This window comes from Dama dama, chromosome 6, assembly GCF_033118175.1.
Source record: "Dama dama isolate Ldn47 chromosome 6, ASM3311817v1, whole genome shotgun sequence".
Lineage (NCBI taxonomy): Eukaryota > Metazoa > Chordata > Mammalia > Artiodactyla > Cervidae > Dama > Dama dama.
The window spans coordinates 28,463,057-28,484,817 of record NC_083686.1 but is presented as its reverse complement, the minus strand read 5'-3'; the positions used below and the strand labels follow the sequence as shown (position 1 = coordinate 28,484,817).

Here is a 21,761-nt window from a genome sequence, read left to right as displayed (position 1 = left end):
TGCTATTCCTATAATGTCTTACTCTGAGATTCATAATTTAAAATACTGACCAAAATGAAAAGCCTGAGAGGTATGTTAAAATTATGACCTATGCCTCATTAACTCCATTCCAGCCAGGGTATGGGCTCTATCACACCAATGCTGCTGCTGCTGCTGCTGCTAAGTCGCTTCCGTCGTGTCCGACTCTGTGCGACCCCATAGACGGCAGCCCACCAGGCTCCCCCGTCTCTGGGATTCTCCAGGCAAGAACACTGGAGTGGGTTGCCATTTCCTTCTCCAATGCATGAAAGTGAAAAGTGAAAGTGAAGTCACTTAGACGTGTCCGACTCTTAGCGACCCCATGGACTGCAGCCTACCAGGCTCCTCCATCCACGGATTTTCCAGGCAAGAGTACTGGAGTGGGGTGCCATTGCCTTCTCCCATCACACCACTAAAGGGAACTATTTCCTAAAGCAGGAGTGTACTGTGTGATGCACTGCAACGACTGAGTGTTCAAGTCCAAGAAACTGAAGTTTTACAATAAAAACAAGAAGTCCGTCACAGTTAGTATACCTGTATCAACTGCAAACAGTCTAATACATGGAATAAGATATTTTCACTTTATATCTCTAAGTAGAATCTAAGGAAGAACTTTCTATATGGCAGAGCTATATATTAATAAGATGGAAAGTAGTGAGCTTCTCATCATTAGAAGTCTTCAAGAAAGCACAGATTAGAGTACCCCCTTAGAGAAGATGGTGCTAGAGGAGCCCTGCATCAGTTAGAGAAGGTCATCCAAAAGTTACAGGATTTTTACCAGCGTATTCACTTCCTAGAACACTATTTTCCACATGTTAGGTCACAGGCTGAGTTGAGTAACTGCAGCACTTTTTTTAACTTTGCAAACTTAATCATAATACAAAAAGCATAGCTTTTTATGCTAGACAGCTTTTTCAAGTCCACTGTTGTAGACTGACAATAATCAAACTGCCCTTTTAAATTGTGTTTCTGATTAGTCTCTCTATATTTCTAACAATTTTAAAAATATACAAGCTAATTCATGTCATGACCTCTGTTAACCACCCACACCATGAGGAGCATATTTAGGTAACTTGGGGTGATAGAACTGTTATGTTCTATTGGCAATAGACCTGACTGCCATTCCAGCTCTGCACCAACTCTAAACACCTAATAACAAATTTTGCCACTGGTCTTTGAATCAAAATATTTAATTAAACATTGATTTTTCTTGACTTTTTCTATGGTTTTTCGTATATATGGGTGCATATATGTATGTTTGCATGTACATAAACATATATGCATGCATATATATATTTCTATACACACACACATATATTTGGTAGATATGATAAATGACATGAAATAAAATGAGATTTAACACTGAAATCCATTCATTGACAGGGTTATCTTGGTGTGTCTTGTTTTTTGAAAGTTCGGTGAACTTGATCAAATCACTCTTTAGGCTGTGAGCAAAAATCACTAAAACAATATTAGAAATACTCCTTCGAGAATAGAAAGAAGGGATAGGAACAGACAGTCAACACAGAAAGAAAGCGAGGGGAACACTTCAGATGGAAGAAATTATATCCACGCTGCTGCCTCTGCTAAGCCGCTTCAGTCGTGTCCGACTCTGTGCGACCCCATAGACGGCAGCCCACCAGGCTGCTCCGTCCCTGGGATTCTCCAGGCAGTAATACTAGAGTGGGTTGCCATTTCCTTCTCCAATGCATGCTTGCATGCTAAGTCTCTTCAGTCGTGTCCGACTCTGTGCGACCCTATGGACAGCAGCCCACCAGGCTCCTCTGTCCACAGGATTCTCTAGGCAAGAATACTGGAGTGGGTTGCCATTTCCTTCTTCAACAGGAGGTTAAATGAGGCACTTAATTCACCAAACTTGAAAGACTGAAGGACCCAGATGACGGGAGAAGTCAGATTTTTAAAAATCAACTTTCTTAACCCTCTTAGAAAAAATTTGGGGAACAAATTCTAGAAAAAAAAAAAAGCTACTGAGAAAAATCTCTCTAAACTCCAGAGATAAAGCTCCATGACTTCAGCAAAAACTTTCTACAAAGAAAAGCAACATAATTAAGGAATACGAATCTTGCCCTCATCTCGTCCTGAACATCCATGCAAGCATGTCATTATCAAATACAGTCACTGAATTTGGTCTTAATATACATCTCTAGGATCTACCCTCCTCTTTTGCCTTTTTTTTTTCCTTTTTTTTTTTTTTTTTAATTTTTATTATTATTTTTTTTTTTCTAGTGGGTTTTGTCATACATTGATATGAATCAGCCATGGATTTACATGTATTCCCAATCCTGACCCCCCCTCCCACCTCCCTCTCCACCCGATTCCTCTGGGTCTTCCCAGTGCACCAGGCCGGAGCACTTGTCTCGTGCATCCCACCTGGGCTGGTGATCTGTTTCACCATAGATAGCATACATGCTGTTCTTTTGAAATATCCCACCCTCACATTCTCCCACAAAGTTCAAAAGTCTGTTCTGTATTTCTGTGTCTCTTTTTCTGTTCTGCATATAGGGTTATCGTTATCACCTTTCTAAATTCCATATACATGTGTCAGTATGCTGTAATGTTCTTTATCTTTCTGGCTTACTTCACTCTGTATAATGGGCTCCAGCTTCATCCATCTCATTAGGACTGGTTCAAATGAATTCTTTTTAGTGGCTGAGTAATATTCCATGGTGTATATGTACCACAGCTTCCTTATCCATTCATCTGCTGATGGGCATCTAGGTTGTTTCCATGTCCTGGCTATTATAAACAGTGCTGCGATGAACATTGGGGTGCACGTGTCTCTTTCAGATCTGGTTTCCTCAGTGTGTATGCCCAGAAGTGGGATTGACCGTCTCTCTCTCCTGCATTAAACTTGCTCCTGTGTGTGCATACACCCTCAGTCGCTTTGGTCGTGTCTGACTTCTTGCGACCCCATGGACTATAGCCTTCCAAGCTCCTATGTCCATGGGATTCTCCAGGCAAGAATACTGGAGTGGGTTGCCATGCTCTCCTTCGGGGGTTTTTCCTGACCCAGGGATTGAACCCACATCCTCTGTGTCTCCTGCACTGCAGGTGGATTCTTTCCCACTGAGCCACAGGGGAAGCCGCACTTGCCCCTTCATTCAGCTAAATACTGACCAAAACTACTTTGGCTCACCCATGTATTCATTACATATATTACAAAGTTCATGAAATCTACTTACCCCATCCTCTCTTCATGTTTATGGCCATCACAAATATCTCCTCCTTTCCTCAGAGGCTCTTCCTCTTACCCATCCCACCCTCTGTCATCATCAGTGGTCACTTTAACATACATGGTTATCTTTCCAGTTGTCTGGGATCACAAATACTGCTTTCTCCAGGAAGCCTGCTATCGCCCTTCCAGGTATAAATAATCTTTCCACCACCTGGATTCTCACATTTCGTCTACTCTAGTCTTAGAGCATATAAAACATTCCTGCCTTGTACTTTAGTTCTATTTTTGCATCTCTTATATCTAGTACTCCTGGAAGACAAAGGTTATGCCCAGCTTACCTCAATATTGCCCAAAGCAATCAGTCTAGCGTTTTATACATCCTAGCTCTTCCAAAAGCTTTATTAACTTGATCAATATTCCTAGAAGCAAAGATGCAGTCACACGATTAACAGTTTTTGCAGTCGAGGACCTTGAGGCTGGGTTTAGTTTGCAAGAACTCTGTGACTTCAAAGCCTGATTATGCACAAAGGTGTCATATCAATATCTTGCTGTGCTTTTGTTCTTGTTTTAATGATAATTTACCGAGAAGAAGAAGAAATTAAAGATGTGGTCAGCACTATTTTCACAGTTCTTAAAGTATCTTGAGTATCTTTAAAAATCTATATTAAAGTTATAATGAAGTCCTAGTTGCCATGGCACTCAGAAGAAGAGGAAGCATTACTTCTCAGGTCAACTTTCCCTCCCCTTTTATTTATTTTCTGTGTTCCACTCCTATACAAAGAAAGACACAAAATACCACATTTATTTTTACCCCAATTTTTAGCTCACCCTTAAACTTAATTTAAAAATGTACTATATCAAAGTTAGAGAAGGTAATGGGAAATAAATCATAATCAAATTAATGTAAATACTTTGCCGCATCTACTGCGAGAATGAAGACCATTCTCAGCAATCAGACTGTCGACATCCCAGAAAATGTCGACATTACCTTGAAGGGACGGACAGTTATTGTGAAGGGCCCCAGAGGCACCCTGCGGAGGGACTTCAATCACATCAATGTAGAACTCAGTCTCCTTGGAAAGAAAAAGAAGAGGCTCAGTGTTGACAAATGGTGGGGAAACAGAAAGGAACTGGCCACTGTTCGCACAATCTGTAGCCACGTACAGAACATGATCAAGGGTGTTACACTGGGCTTCTGTTACAAGATGAGGTCGGTGTATGCCCACTTCCCCATCAACGCTGTTATTCAGGAGAATGGTTCTCTTGTGGAAATCCGAAATTTTTTGGGTGAAAAATACATACGCAGGATTCGAATGAGGCCAGGGGTTGCCTGTTCAGTATCTCAAGCCCAGAAAGATGAGTTGATTCTTGAAGGAAATGACATTGAACTTGTGTCAAATTCAGCTGCTTTGATTAAGCAAGCCACCACAGTTAAAAACAAGGATATCAGAAAATTTTTGGATGGTATCTATGTTTCTGAAAAAGGAACAGTTCAGCAGGCTGATGAATAAGATCTCAGTGATCCTGCTGCAGAAACAAGACAGCAGATGGTTCTGTGGACTCAGTTGTGATATTTTAAAGAGACAATAAAAACTCTTGATTTGAAAAAAAAAAAAATTAATGTAAATAAAATCATAAGCCGAAGGGGCGTCCCTGGTGGTTCAGTGGTTAAGAATCTGCCTGCCAATGCAGGGGACACAGGTTCGATCCCTGGTCTGAGAAGATCCCACATGTCATGAGGGATCTAAACCCGTGCACCACAGCTACTAAAGCCGAGCACTCTGTAACCTGTGCTCCGCAACAAGCGAGGCCACTGCAGTGAGAAGCCTGAGCACCGCAACTAGATAGCAGCCCCCGCTTGCACGAACGAAGACCCAGTGCAGCCGAAAATTTAAATAAACGAAATAAACATAAGTTGAACAAGTGGTACCCACAAACATGAATAGTTTATATCAGCTACCAAATAACTATTAAAAAGAAGTATTTTCAAAATCACACAAGAGAAATATACCCAAGAATTTTGCAAAAGGCTTGACATATGCATAATTCTGGATTTACACAAATTAAGTGCAACATGTGAAAATGATCAAAGATTTTGCTACATCTTTCCACTGCACCACAGGTAAGCACAACCGGGCTGCCTATCTGAGTAGGAAATGTAACCAAGAGCCCAGATCCAGCACAGGCAGGATTAATACTGTCAGCTCCTATGGGTCGAAATCTCAGGTAAGAAGCAATGAGGCTTATCAGGGTACTGGTTCTCCCAAACTAGTTAAACTAGAGGACTCATAACCACGTTTTCCTTTCTACTTATGGAAATAAAAGGGTATAGGTGCTTTGAGCATCTCCTAACCCTGCATTGCTAAAAACAGCCTGGTACAGATGGCTGGAAGTGAAATGAGGTTTCAGTCCTTTGCTCCCCAGACCTACTGAAGTGTCTTAAATCAGCACGTACATGGTTAAGACACAAAACTCCCTCTGTCCTATCAGTAAAATGCACATCTTCCATAGACAAGTTCCTTGGGGAAAAAAAGGTGGCAGGCGACTGGCTTTTAGAGATCAGGTTCTCCTCCTAAAAGCAGACGTTCAAATGTCAACATCTAAAGATCAGTCCTTGAAAACTCTAAATCCACTATAAATAGCTACGGATTTGTATCTGTTTTTAGTATCAAACATTTCATTTATCAGATTGAGCTGTATTTATAATCACTAGTCAAATATTCTCAATCCCAGGCACACTGGCTCACAATACTTTTTAAAATAGACTTCTTAAAAAGTGCCTCCGCAGCTAGACTTACTGAAATAGGCATAGAGAGGACATGTTTCTGAAGGGACAAAATCCCAAAGCAGAAGTCTTAAGGCAGGGAAGTCTGAAGGCTGTTTTCTTTATAAGTTTGTGGTTGTCCACAAAGACTTCATTTGGCCATGCCCCAAATCTAAAAAGGGTAAACTACCTCCAATACTAATCAGATGTGACTATCACATATTTTAGAAAAGAGGTTTTGCCTATGGCTCCCAAGTTGTAAGCTTCCAAGATTCCCTAACCTAATAGTGGAGATTTCCTATTAGAAGCTTCAGGATGGCTAAGAGGGGTCTCAAGTAAGAACAAGGCAGGATGAAGAGGAGTTAGGAGGAAAAAAAAATCTGTGTTTTTATTGGCCTTTCCTGAGTTTAATCATTTTACATTTTATTAGATAACCCTAGTGGCTTCATTTGAGAGGGGCCTGGCAACCCCCACTCCAGTATTCTTGCCTGGAGAATCCCACGGACAGAGGAGCCTGGCAGGATATAGTCCATAGCACTGCAAAGAGTCAGACACGCCTGAAACAACTTAGCACGCACACACACACACAGTGATTTCATTTGGAGGAAGAATTTCAAGCATTGCAAAATATTGAAAATTTCTGTCCTCGATAAGCTGCCTTGATCATAAAGTCAGCCCACAAGGAAATCACTGAGTTGGATAACCCAAAATAGCCATCACCAGTCAGTTCTTCCACTCTCAGTTTCCTCTGATGACAATCCAGAACAATTAACAAAAGGATATTGTTCTCACAAGTCTAGAAAAATCCAGTTCCCTTATGCTATGAACACATGACCTAAAGACTACTAACCAAATAACCCTTTATTCTGGCAAATCTGAAGACCACAAAATATGATTGTGAGCCGCCACTACTCACAGGGGAGATTTAATAGTGTTACAGGGCAAATGCCAGGGCTCTGTGGAATAAAGAAATCTATTTTCAGCTGGAATTCTCAGCCAGAAGCATCTTCCCACTCAGAAGTGTGTGAAATGCCTGCCATCACCATGACTCTTGACCACTGGACTCTGCAGAGATGCAGAAGCAGAAAGGTAACACACGTCAATGGCCTCCAGCCAAAGACCACTAGGAACTCATCTGCAGTTGACAAGCTGGGTTTATTATGTTGCCGGGAGCCAGAACACACACCAGAGGGAACCATAAGCATCTCAGTAAGAGAGCTTTAGAAAGAACCTATTAACAGGATTTAGGCTTTGGCAGGGTAATTTGGAGGAGGATCTAGAGAATTGGGCTTTTTAAAAATTGGATGCTGTCAGAAAACAAGGACAACTCCATGACTGAATATAATAACAATTCTCACCTACAAGTAGGGTATACTAGAGCAGACATAAAGCTGTAATTAGTAAAGAATTAGCTATCACTCATAAAAGATAATCTTGACAAAGATTCAAAAAGGTCATGCTAGACAGAACAGATACGGTTCTTGGCCACAGTGGGTGAAAATCATTGTCAATTCCTTCATGCAGAACACTTTGATGTTGATTTCAGAAACGCACAGAATAATATTTTAGATATCATGTATATCTATGTCTGGGCTTTCCTCGTGGTTCAGGTGGTAAAGAATCTGCCTGCAATGCAGGAGACCTAGATTTGATCCCTGGGTCGGGAAGATCCCCTGGAGAACGGAATGGCTACTCACTCCAGCATTCTTGCCTGGAGAACCCCATGGACAGAAAAGCCTGGTAGGCTACAGTCCATGGGGTCGTAGAGTCAGACACAAGTCAGACATCTTTTTCATATCACATTCTAGACCTTGGCTCTGCATATGTCACTTAAGGCAATTTTCTGTCTTCCTCCTTAATGTCCAAGTTAAGGGAGCTTTCCTGTGATCATTTCATGCTGCTGCTACTAAGTCACTTCAGTCGTGTCCGACTCTGTGTGACCCCATAGACGGCAGCCCACCAGGCTTCCCCGTCCCTGGGATTCTCCAGGCAAGAACACTGGAGTGGGTTGCCATTTCCTTCTCCAATGCCTTCTCTGGATCATTTTATAGTTACCTGGAATAAGTAGTCAAGTTTTTGATGTTCAGAGGAACTGGAACAGCTAAGTATTACTACTTGCTTTTCAAACTATCTGGGGTAAATAAACAGTTTCTTTTCTCCCCAATTGGCTGTGGGCTGATAATTTTGTAAAATACAAGGAAAACTAAATACTAGGAAAAAAAAAGACACAAGATAGCAGCCTCAGCATTTTTTTTGTTGTGTTTTTTTTTACTGTTAGATCCAACACAAATATAATAACTATGTCAAAGTGTCATAAAGTTTCTTTATATAGCCTCACCTTCAGTATTTATCTTGACCTGGACCTATGGACACTCTTTGAGCAGTACTGTTATTTTATTTTATTTTATTACAAATCACAGCCTTCTGTTTAATATAAATTAAGTCTGTCTCAGACCACTATCTATTTCAAACATATATAGTTTGCCGCAAGGTAGCATTATAGAAAAATAGGTAAGGGGTTTCACTCAGGGAAAAGGCCATGGTAAGAGCTTCCCAATCTCAGTGAAAAATAAATACCTGTGGCTGCTCCTTATGACTAAGAGTTTCAAAAGACCCATGTAGATAATGAGATGACAGGAATCCCATCGACAATAATCTACAGTAGACCCATCCAGGTAGGGCTTCACTGGCATTCTCTTCCATAGCAGGAGGCTTCACTTCATCTTGCTGAGCAGAGATGTTCCCATTGGCACTTTTAGGCCAGGAGGGGCTCTGCTTTCTACTAAGACAACTTAGATTTGGTTATAATCCCAAAGCTTCCCAAGGAAATGGCTTTCTAGCCCATCAGCTTAATCCTCAGGCATCTATGTGATCCCAGTATCCCAGTTTCTCGTCCTAAGGTCAAGAAGGTCAAACTTAAATCCCCTACACAGCAAGTTAAAGGTACAAAAAAGGGTTTAAGAATCTGCTAATTAGCCAAGTTTATTTATATTCACATCAGTTTTACTTCCCTACTTCATCTCAGCTAAGGTGCTTATTCTATCTGATGCAATTTTAAGAATTTGTCCCCAGCTTAACGAAGTAGTAGTCATCACCCTATTGATCTGCTATTACTGAGCTTCTAGTCCTGCCGTCATCGTTATTCTTTCTCCATAGCTGCTATGAGCTGGAAACTCTAAAAAGCCTTCTGTTTAGATACACCCACATAGTCAGCACTGCCTGCTATAGGCAGGACTCCTCTCTTTTCCAAGATCAAGCTCAAGGCCTGAGCCACATATGCCTGGTTAGAAACTCGGTCCCCATTCATAAAATCTCTCCAGAAGATACTTCCCTTTATCACAACTTTTTTAAGTTGAACATAATTCTACTATGCATGTGTGTGTGTGTCTGTGTGTATACACATACATGTATACCAGATATTTTGACACTTAAAATCTATAGCAAATTTAACCTCTTTGAGCTCCATGAGAATGGTAATCATGAACATTCCTTTCATCATTTCACAATGCCTGGAACAGCACTTGCCCAGAATGGACTTCTCAGAAATACGTTTTAACTAATTAAAGGATCAAAGAATGGAACAAATAAATACACTGGTTGAGTTGTGCACACACATGCAAACAGACACACTATGTCAATGTACACACGTCAACAGTTAACACCATATCTTAAAAATGAGAAATCAATCCTAATAATTAATGTATATTCATACTTTATACCTATTTTCTTCTTCCTTACAGCTATTCCCCTATATTTCTGTATCTATGATTGGATCATTTGACATGTACAGTAAGAAAAACACTGATTGCTAAGTCAGGTTTAAAAACTCACTATGATAACCCATTAAAATAATTTTCTTGCCTTTTGCCTTCCTTAAACTGATTTTCAAGTTTCAAATCTCCTAGTCTAAGCTTCAATCTTAACCAGGGAGATTAAAAGTATGTAACCTTTTTATGCTGTAAAACTTAAAAATAACATTGAATTAAGTTTTATACTCAATATACTTTACTTAGAAGTATTATAAAGTAGTACCTTTATGTAATTTATTCCCTCTTATACTCTAGTAGTGTTGAATCAAGCTCTTAGTGAATATTTTAAACTTTGTCTTCTAGAAGATGTTTTCTTTCTATTGTTTTAGTCAGTAATTTAGTTAAGTCAGATCTATTAAACATTTGTGTAGAATGAGAAGAATCTCAGAGATTCCTTGTGTCTTCAAACCCCCTAGCGTGGTCTAGCACCAAATGTGATGCTGTGAATCTTAAACTGAAAGGGTCCAACTAGGAGACCTGCCACACACACTCTATTCAGTTTTCTGTTCAGGCTTCTAAAGCCCTGTAGAACATCTAGAGACAGTACAAGACCTCCAAATAAAGCCTGCAACCATGAACCCACAGGTCTTGAGTAAAAAATATGGCATCATAAATCCTTTGGGTTGTGCTTATGCACTAAGAGGATAGTAGCAGAAGTTTCAAGGTACTGTTAGGGGACCAGCCAAGGTGGAAGGAATGCAAGGATTGTTTTGAGAACTCCCAGAAGAGAGACAAAACAAAGAGAATAGCTGTGAACTCCCAAGAAACAGCAGCCTGGCAACCACAGAAAGAAAAGTGGTTGCTCTTTTTGAACAAAGGCTTGGAGTCAACTATGAATAGAAGAGGCATAAACATTGACACACTTCTCAAATAACATCTGGAGATACAAGACAAAAATATTTCACATCTTCAGAGCGTGTGAAGAAGGATCGGTTACTATTAGCCTCAACCACAAAAGTGAAGAACAATATACGGGTATTTCATTCAAAAGCAAGAGAAAATGAATCAAAGCCACCATACAGAGAGAACTACGCCTCAGGTTCATACACTGAGGCGATTTGAACAAATTCTGACAGAGAAGCAGCTTGTTTCCCATTTTGGCATTCTGAGGGGGGGGGGGGGCGGTGCAAAAGAATGCTTTCTAAGTATTTTTTTTAAATAAAATACCTAATGTTTCTTCATAAGAAGGGAAATACTATCATTTTGAAGGAATCTATACTTCTTTAAAAAGTTGTCAGGATGATTTTACAAAAACGTTGTTGGCAGTTTGGGCAACTCTAATGGCTGCTGCAGGTGGCTCTGTCCCTCAACTCTGCATGATCTTGGCATCATTTCTTAATCTCTCTAAACCTCAGTTTTCTCATCTATAAGAACTAGAATAATAATACTTTCCTCTCAGGATTATGAAGAGGACTGATTACATGTTAAAATCACTTAAGACTATGCCTCTAATTCAGCAAGTGTCTCAATAAATGATCATTGTTATTATTTTTAAAAAAATAAGGAAATAAAATTCCCAACGTGATGCAAGTGGACATATAAGCAAAGAATGCTAAGATGGTTGTCTTTGGTTTCTTAGACTAATGTCTTCATGTCAAAATGAAGCCAAAGTCTACATTTTTGACAGTGAAATGCTTTCCAACGCTTCTTCCTGAACTTGAAATATAATAATGAGGCTTTCTTTCCACTGCTACCTTCCAAACCATGCTGAAGCCATGCTGCACTCCCAAACACCTGCAAACAGACACAAAAGGCAAGGGGTCTTACCAGACCATCACAGTTGCTAATGGCAACAGAGGTTCCTGGAATGTCCATGACGTCACCAACATAAGCACAGTCGGTCTGCAAAGGCTCTGTTTTCCAGATCCTCTCGGAAGTTCTTCCTGGTTGATGAGCATGAATGGGGTCGGTTACATTCCCAGGCACCGGAGTTGCCTCATGCCATTCCACCACAGCACCAGGAGCTACCAGCTGAGTGTTGGGCTTCAGTCGCAGATGAAAATCTCTTCCAAACGCCGTGATGTTAAAGAACAATCGCTCAGAGCTGGAAGACACGTCCCTTGTTGACCTCTTTTTGTGATTTGCAGAAAGAATGTGGGAGAGATAGTGTCCTTCAGAATTTGTGCTGACGGGAGTCACCAGCTCATATTCTCTCTGCCTCTTCATTGGCAAATCTGTGGGGTGAAAAAACAAAACTGTAGAGCCCTGTGTAACAAGGGAACACAGGAGGACGTCACACGGGCATCAAGGGCCCACCTCACAAGACCACACCTCAACTTGCAGAATAAATATATTCTTGAATCATCTCATAAGCGGTAAGTTTTGAGAACTCAAATCATTTCTCAAACACATTTAGGTAACTCTGGGCTAAATGAACCTTTTTTTTTTTTTTTAATTTTTAAAAAATTTCACTATATGTGAATACTCATCTCATTTATGTTTGAGAACATGCATAAAATAACTTTCCATAAATTGTATCAAGCTTGCTTATAATCAAGAAATACACTCAATTAATGTATCATTGACATAACTAATAGCTGCTACAGACTTTTAACAAAGTTGCTACTATGTAGAAGATATTTTTCCTAATTGCTTTAATTTTTTCCTTGTAAGAATCCTAGAATTTATACTTATCACAATAGTTTTGTGTATTAAACACAATGTACTTTGTGCTATATCTACCATTGGCCTGTAATTTATACACTGCAGTTTATGGTGCTGCAGTTGATACATATTTTTCCACCATACCAACCCTAATAAGCATACTTCACGGGTGAGGAAACTGAGATTCAGGAGGTGTGTGTCCAAGGTCACCTAACTGTGAAACTCAGCTATATCTTCACATCACACTCCAAAGCCCATACACTCCCTCTGCTTCATCACGTTTGTGTCTCATAAATCACAGAACGTTTTCAGCAGATGAGGAGAATGGAGTAAAAAGAACCACCTATAAGCTGAATACACAAGTACTGGTTAGTCAAGAGCAAACAGCACTGTTATTTTGCACCATATTCCTTACACGGGCAAGACCTTCATTTGAATACAAATTCAATATTAAGGGTCCACTTTATAACACGAGTGGCCACTCACATGTTTAACTGAATTGCACAGTTAGAACTTAACTGTTTAGCCAAGTTTAGCCAAATGTGAGTATTGTGTCCGCTGAAATGCAAACATCCTTGGGAAAGACAACACATTAAATGAACCTTTTCTTCCTTAACAGAAACAATTTTGAAGGCAGAAGGAAACAAGAAGGGCAACAAGGATAGAGAAAGAACACATGGAAAGGAAAATCTAAGAGCCTGAATTTAAAATTTCTCCACCTTCATAATTCTAGCCTCAGACGAGCCCTGTAGGTATGACAAAGTAGGTATGAAAAAAAGTATATGATTCACAAAGATTCCTCACCTATGGAAGCTTCATGATGCTATCTAATACATTAGCATATCGGACCCATAAATGAATCTACAACCTAGGTTCTTAAAGTGTCTTATAAAATCACTGTGAAAGGTGAAGTCACTCAATCGTGTCCAACTCTTTGAGACCCCATGGACTGTAGCCCCCCAAGCTCCTCCACCCATGGGATTTTCCAGACCAGAATACTGGAGTGGGTTGCCATTTCCTTCTCCAGGGTATCTTCCTGACCCAGGGGTCAAACTAGGGTCTTCCACATTGCAGGCAGACTCTACCATCTGAGCCAGCAGGGAATCCCATAAACTGAAAGTCACTCAGTCATGTCCAACTCTTTGTGATCCCAGGAACTATACAGTCCTTGGAATTCTCCAGGCCAGAATACTGGAGTGGATAGCTCTTCTCTTCTCCAGGGGATCTTCCCAACCCAGGGATCAAACCCAGATCTCCCGCATTGCAGGCAGATGCTTTACCAGCTGAGCTACCAGAGAAGCCCCAACAATCACTATGTTTTCATTATTTTCCTATGTTTTAAATAACTTAAACAACATGTAAAGTACCAGAACACAAATGAAGGTATTTTGCAACCTGGAAATTCCTTGAGTGCAAGTTTGTTACCATTACACCACTTATAATGACCAGTGCATTTAAACATAATACCTGTTTTTATCAAGTGTATACAGCAAGTGACACAGTTGTACATTTTCACTAGACAGAGAAGGAGTGAGGAGGGTCATATCACAGAGTAAAGTGAAGCCTGCTTCCAGGGAGCAGAAGCAACCCAATTCCTGTCTCTCTACAGGCTCTCTACATCATGAAGACCTACATAGGTGTTGGTGTATGCACAGACACACAGATTCGGTGTCCCTTACAACCAAATCCATGAGAACATTTTCATAAATTCTGGCTGAGAGAAAGAACTCATTTGAGAGAATGCACTCAAGTGTCACAGCAGCAGGGTGGTGGAGGGGGAAGTTTCCACAGGAAGGGATGAACGGGGCTCTTGGAGGTGGACTGACACAGCCAACTGCAAACTAACTCCTGGAGGACAAGAAATTCCCCACTTAACTCAGTATTCCCAGTATCATCTCATACAAGACTTAAGGTCTCTATCAGTAGGATGTGTTTACTATGTATGAGTTAGTAATGCGGGTAACTGGAGAACATTTGCTTCGTCTCTGCGTATCCACGCACTGACTTAACTATCCACGGCCCAGGAGCATCTCGCCACACCAATAATTCCAGTTCTAACTCTTTCTTTAACCATCAGTTTACTGTTTCGGGGAAAGGAAGAACATTTCATTTTAATGCATGGACTTCTCATCTCCACTGAAGGGAATTTACACCACCAAAATCTAGACAATATACTGATGCCTGGATTAAGCAACTGGACAACTAGAAAATTTAGGAAGAATGCAGGGCATCTGCTCCACACCCAAGAGGATACCCAGAGTTTCATGCTGAGAGTAAACCATACATCCTAGATTTTCTGGGGTGAATCCACTTTTCCACTGTCAGACAATATGTTCTGAACTTTTATTCAAAATAAAGATGGTATGTTTGTATAGAGCTTTGTCTTCTCCAACTTTAAATAATAAACCATTCCTAAAATGTACACATAAGAAACACTTTTGAAATTAAACTCTGAATGAGTCATTTTCCAGGTGAGAATTAAAGAAAAAGATGTATTTAATATTCCCTCAAGCTACCACCCCACAGGACAGTAGTTAATGGAACTGACAAAGGAGTTACCCAGTCACCTGCCATTTGTTACAGAATAAATATCAGGCACTGTGCTTTGTCCTGGGGAATACACCTTCTCTAATTCTTACAAGAGTCACAGTTAGTAGGTATTACCCTTAGTTTATAAATGAGAAAGCAGACCTAGAAAGCCTAACATATAGCAAACAAGGAGCCAAAGAAAATTTTCAATTCTGATCACCTTGACACTGAAAATCACACTTTCATTCAGAATAGAGGGAACATCTTGCTGGCAAGTTCTAATTGTAGACCTGAGTTATAAAGGAAAACTACAAGAATGATGATGGCCTATCTGCAGCCAACCAACCAATTTTTCCTCTACTGCAGCTTCAAAAACTTTGTAAAAGGCTCTTAAATTCTAGGTCTTGGGGAGAAAAATGAAGGGATGGGGTGGGTAAAGCTCAACGTTATCAGTGGTAATCTCATGCTACAATCACATATGCAAACCAATGTTAATTTACTGCATTCAGAAATGATACATTTCACAGGACCAAATACTTCCACAAAGCAATACAGCGTATGGTTAAGGAACAGATTATAGTGTCAAAAATCAGCAAGTCAACACGTGAACTTGAGCAAGTTCTTTTTTCTAAAGGCTCAGCTTCCTCAATTGCTAACTAGAGGTTAGTAATAGTTCTAACGTCATAGGAGAGGTTTAAATGAGATTAACATTTAAATCCAAAGGATTCTGCAAGTTTTTACTATTTTAACTTAAATGTAAATTAGCTACTTATTAAAATACTACTTAAGTGCAATTTTAAAATGCAAAACTAGGGACTTCCCTGGTGGTCCAGTGGTTAAGAGTCTGAGCTTCCAGTGCAAGGGACATGGGTTTGATCCCTGGTCTGAGAACTACGATCCCACATCCCTGTGATGTAGCCAAAAAAGTATAAATAAAATAAAGTGAAAAACTCTACAACTGTCATCCCAGATTGCTGAAGGGCCACCGTTATAGGCATGTAAAGGTTTGTATGAGCCATAAGCTCCATAAGCACAGAGAGCTGGGGCCACAGTAAAGCCACCCTATAGTCAACAATTACCCAAGCATGACTCAGAAGCAGTGAATTTTGATACAACCCACTGGCATCTCTGCATGCCTGGTCCATCCAGCTCTCCTATCCCCAGTATGGATGAACTGTCTGTGGTCCTACTTAGGAACAAAGCCTCCACTCGTGTACACAACCTAGCCCTTCTTGCCTTTGCAAGACAGCTTCAACAACTGTCCTCTCTTTCTTTCCTCATCAATTTCCCCCATCACTAGATCATCCCCACCAGCAAATAAATAAGTTGCCATATTTCCCATCTTTAACAAACACACACACAAAAACCTCCTTGATGCCACATCCATCTCTAGCTAATTTCCTATACTTCGCTGCCCTTTATAGCAAAACATTTCCAAAAAATTGACTGTATTAGATTTCTTCAAATCCTCTCTTCCCAATCTTGTTCTTGAACCCAGTCCAATCATGCTCTTGTCAAAGTCACTAGTAACCCCACAGTCCTAAAACCGATGGTCCAGACTCCCATCTTCTTACTTGCTCTGTTTCTCTTTCCTAAGAAACACCCCCTTTCTTTAGCTTCCAAAACACCATTCTCTACTGGTTCTCATCTTTTCCTCGGTGGCCTCCTCTCCTCCTTCTCCCTTCCCACATCCCTCTGTTCTCATGACTGGCACACCCTGGAGCACCGCAGGACCTGGTCACAGACTCCTCTTCTGCATGTACCCTCCCTAGCGTGGAGTACTCGTTCTGTCTCATGACTTCCAATGCCTTCACCATTGTATATCTCCAGCCCAGGATTCCTCCATAAGCTCTTCTCTCATCAGTTCAATTGCCCCTGGATCCTCTCCTTGTGCATAGCCACTAGGCATGTCAACACATCCAAAGTAAACTTCCAACCTTCCCACTGCCAAGCTTGCACCTCCTCACCATGTCAGTAGACGGCAACCCCATCCTCCCAGTTACTCAGACCAAAACCTTGACTAAATCATCCTTAATTCTTCTCACACCACACACAAAATCTTCTAACAAATTTTATTGGCTCTACCTTCAAAATACATCCAGACTCTGATGACTGCTCACCACCTCCCCTGCTGCTACCCTAGTCCAAACCACCATGTTCCCCTTCGCAAGTCGTCCTCAAGCCAGAGCCAGAGGAATACAAATGGAAGATCATGTCGCCCTTCTCCTCGGAACTCATTTCACTCAGAGCAAAATGGCTCGCAAGGTCTAGCACTGGGAATTCTCACATCTCAAGGTCACTGTGCTCACCATTTCCTCTGCTGAAATATCTTCCCCTGACAACTGCATGGCTCAGCCCTCTATGCCTTCACTTAAACTTGGCCCTCCCATTGAGGTCTCTCCTGACCCCAGCAACTGTCTCATGACTATCCTGCTTCTGCATTTTACTTTTTGCCACAAAACTTGTCACCATCTCACACACTATATATTTTATATACGTCTGTTTGATCACTTCTTAATGTGTATGCTTAGTCACTCAGTCATGTCCAACTCTTTGCAACCCCATGGACTGTAGCCCACCAGGATTCTCTGTCTGTGGAATTCTCCAGGCAAGAATACTGGAGTGGGTTGCCATTCCCTTCTCCAAGGGATCTTCCCAACCCAGGGATCAATCCGGGGACTCCTGCATTGCAGGCAGATTCTTTACCATCTGAGCCACCAAGAAAACCCTTGTTTCTTTATACCTGCTAGCATCCAAGCTTCAGGGGGTAGGACTTTGTATCTGCTCTCCTCACTGTAGTTCTCCAGTGCCTGAAACTGACTCTAAAGTCACCCAACAAATATCTGCGAATGAATAAATGAGAGCAACTTGAGCCTAAAGAAGCACCAAAAATTAGAACGTGTCCTCTTTTCCCCAAATAGTAATTATCATCAAGTGATTGATGACAGCAAACCACACAAGTTGTCATAAATCTCTATAGCCCGAATCTGCTTGAAAATGTGGGGGATATTTCTCACAGTGTCTGCTGGCCTATAAATTCAAACATTTCACAATATCCTGAAACTTAACATTTTAAGCCACTAAGAACAACAACAAAAGTGGATCTAATCATTAAAACAGACCTCCTGGAATGCAAACACAGAGCCCCTCATACTGAGGAACCAGAGGCAGGAAATTAGCCCCTTCTCTGCGATCCCTTCGGTTATTCATAGAATTATAACCACACAGTCAAAAATAAACAAGACCTTGAAAAACCATCTCATCCCTGACTCTTTCTTACAACTAAGGCATCTCAAGTAGAAAACATCATGCTTCCTTAAGGTAGGGGTGCAGTGCCTTTCACCTGCTCCCATTCTCTGTGAGGGAAGATTTTTCTCCGAATATCCCGGCCTCTCTGGCCTCTTTAACTCACTCTTCCCCAGTGAAGAGGCATGATGGATGTGAATAGCCAGTCTGGGAAAAATAAGCAGCCTGTGAAGCTCAGCACACCCTCACCATCATTCTTCGCGGGAAGGAAGGAAGGACCCTGTTAAGGACCCTGTCCTTTCTGATAAGGACCCTGTTCTCTTTCAATGCACGCCCCCTTGCCCCAGTTCAGGCCCTGTCTCAGCCCAGCAGTCCTGACACAGTCACATGGGGTGAGGTGTGCTGTGAGTTGGCCCACTGCCTGCCCGTGCGAGAGCCTCGGCTCCACCCTGGGCTCTTTTGTAAGAGATCTTTTCACCATGTTTTTAGATCTGCTATTTCTCAACATGTTCAGACCAGGCAGGTCAAAGGAGTATGTTTAATTGTGATTCTGGACACTAAGACTTTTTATGTCATCCCTCACTGGAAAAAATCAGAGCAATAGACTTTAATTCATAGACTTTCTGTAAGAATTGAATGGCCTAATCCAAAGTGCTGAACACAGCATCCAGTACTTAGCAAGTGCTCAATAAATGTCAGGTATTAATATCACCCTGTTATTTTTTCCTGAATAGTTTCAACTAGCTTATCATTATTTCAGGGTAAGATTAATTAGACAACTGATATCTTTATTTCTAAGTCAGACTGAAAATTGCTTAGGATACTATCTACTCATCAAATCCCCTCACTTCACACATAAGAAACTGAAACTCACAGTTAGGTAGTTTAGCCTGAATCAAAAACTTAAGTTGGCATTTAAGGCTCTCTGCATCCTGCCCCTAACTTCTTTTTGATATCTCCCATATTACCTAAAGCAACATGCTAGTGTGCTCACTACACCTTAATCATACTACTGATTAATCACTCTTGCCTTTAGAGACTCCTGCACTCTACTGCATTGAAAGATCTGTTGCTTTCTCTCCATCTACTCAAATCTAACCCAAGCCTCACGGCCTTTCTCAAGCCCCAGCTTTTCCAAGAAAACTTCCCTGCTAACTTGCCTTAAAGTACAGACTTCATGGTCTAAGCTTCCTAGCTGTGTCATGCACTGTCTCCATAACAGTTATAAAATAAATCCCTATGGATGAGAAGTTACATGCCTATGTCATGTCCTTTCAGAGATTTTAAGCAATTTGGGGGCAGAAGTGTGATGTTAAGTGAAAGTGAAAGTGAAGTCGCTCAGTCGTGTCCAACTCTTTGCGACTCTGTGGACTGTAGCTTACCAGGCTCCTCCATCCATAGGATTCTCCAGGCAAGAATACTGGTGTGATGTTAAATGTGTTTAAATATCCCCAGTGTACACCAGTCTTTGGGGAAAAGAGAAATTAACATCTATTTTTGGAAGTGGGGATGCCGGGGGAGAGGGCTCTCTCAGCATGACCCCAAGCTTTGGGATCATCTTAACGCCTTTACACGTTTGGCCATATGTGCTCACAACTGAGGACAGACAGCTTGGTATCCTTCTGAATATGTTGTAGGATGCTACACAAATGTCTCCCAGAGGAGACTAGATGTCCCCAGCACATTACAAAGACCACAATCTAGAACAGCAAGAGAAAAGAAGCCTTCAGTAGTACAACCAACAGTGCTAGGACCAAAAATGGCTGCTTCTAAAGTTCTCATGTATCACAGCAATTTTTAGCAGATCTAATTAAAACCAAAGCTACCCCAGGCGCACAGAATATTGGAATACTTGTGATTGATGCAATACGGCTTTGCGTGCTGAGTTGTTTCAGTCATGTCTGACTCTTTGCAACTCTATGATCTGCAGCCTGCCAGGCTCCTCCATCCATGGGATTCTCAAGGCAAGAATACTGGAGTGGACTGCCAAGTCCTTCTCCCAGGGATCTTCCCAACTCAGGGATCGAATCCGTGTCTCTTATGTTTCCTGCATTCAGGTGGGTTCTTTACCACTAGCGCCACCTGGGAAGCCCAACGTGGCTTTAATTCCCAAGTACAAAAGGAAGTGGAGTATGATGGTTGAATATGAAAAGTCTGGAGTCAAAAAGCACTGCATTTGAATGCTGGTTTCAAGCTGATGTGCTCTTTGGCATCCTGCGAACAAATTATGAAAATATAAGGCTCAGACAGGTTGCCTATAAAATAGGAAGAGATAAACAACATAAAGGGCTTGGTCCATCTAAGAACATCTCAGTGAACGTAAAGTTAGCTGCTGCTACTATCCCCATCCAGCTAGGGCTTTACAAGAAGGAAGTCACTTGTGTCCCAGCTCCCCTCGGGCCTCTCCCCTCTCCATTCCCAACCCAAGCTACTGTTTCTGGTGGTTAGGAGGGATCTTTAACGCCATGTCACCAAATGGCCTGAAGTCCAAACTGGCTCTACGAACCCATGCTCTATTACCCGAGTCGGAGACTGGGATTCTCTCCCACGAACTGGCTGATTGCCCTACTATAGCGGCAGTCACACAGGCAATTTCCTTTATCAGGTATAAATTCTCAGTATGCAACAATCTGGCCACAAGAATGAAATCAAATAAGCATTTTCAAGATTTGCTCAAGAAGCCGCTCCAACAACAACATTTCCAAATCCTGAGCCAAGGGTAAGAGAATGAATTTCATCAGAAATGACAGGGGCCAGCTGTTCCAAGAGAGATGTGAGTGGGGTGAAGAGTGGACATTAAGAGGACATCACATGCCAGAGGCCTCACCCAGGCTGTAAACACCAGCAGAGACAGGGACACATCTTCTCTTAAAGGCAACTAAAAATTAATCGTGATTACAGGCTGAAATTCTGAATGCAGCCAAATTCCTCTTTCCTCACTTCATCTCCTCTAAGCTGTTATCACCACAAGGGAAACACTCTGATGTCTTTTAGTTTAGTTGCAAACCTATTTTCACAACTCTTGGAGGGGAGGTTGCTTTTTTTAATACTTATTATTAAGAAAGAACAAATACTTGTGAACTTTAAAATTCTTCTCATTTTTTTTTTTAATCTGGCTTTTTCATAAATATTTGTTGCCATTGCACAATGTTTATGTTCAAGAGAGTCATTTAGGAAAGAACAGCACATTCTTTAGCATTCCAAAACATGAAATCAGGTAAGAGGAGATCTTTTAAGAAAAGAAAAACTATTTTATAGAAATATATCCAAGTATTTTCTTTGTTTGCTACATCTTAAAATGATCACATAATCAATAATAGGCTAACAAGTAGCAATTTTTTTTTTTTTTTTTTTTTGGTGCTGTGCTGAATCACTCAGTCATGGCCAACTCTTTGAGATCCCAAGGACTGTAGCCCACCAGGCTCCTCTGTCCATGGGATTTTTCAGGCAAGAATACTGGGGCGGGTTGCCATTTCCTCCTCCAAGAGATCTTTCCAACCAGGGATCGAACCCTCGTCTCTTGTGTCTCCTGCATTGCAGGTGGATTCTTTACCACTGCATCACCTGGGATGCTCCTTTACTTGATTAAGTGAGG

At 41.2% G+C, this 21,761-nt stretch overlaps 2 protein-coding genes across 3 annotated transcripts in view; one reads left to right on the top strand and one right to left on the bottom strand.

The window, feature by feature from the left end:
• Positions 1-21,761, bottom strand: part of ADAMTS3 (ADAM metallopeptidase with thrombospondin type 1 motif 3) — a 277,278-nt gene that overhangs the window by 244,936 nt on the left and 10,581 nt on the right. For both annotated transcript variants that reach the window (XM_061145817.1, XM_061145818.1), the window contains one exon: positions 11,555-11,961. In XM_061145817.1, the coding sequence (XP_061001800.1) occupies positions 11,555-11,961 (407 nt within the window). The remainder of the gene's footprint in view (positions 1-11,554; positions 11,962-21,761) is intronic.
• On the top strand, positions 4,131-4,833 carry LOC133058520 (large ribosomal subunit protein uL6-like). The gene has a single exon (XM_061145221.1). The coding sequence runs from the start codon at positions 4,147-4,149 to the stop codon at positions 4,723-4,725; it is 579 nt and encodes a 192-aa protein (XP_061001204.1). The 5' UTR covers positions 4,131-4,146; the 3' UTR covers positions 4,726-4,833.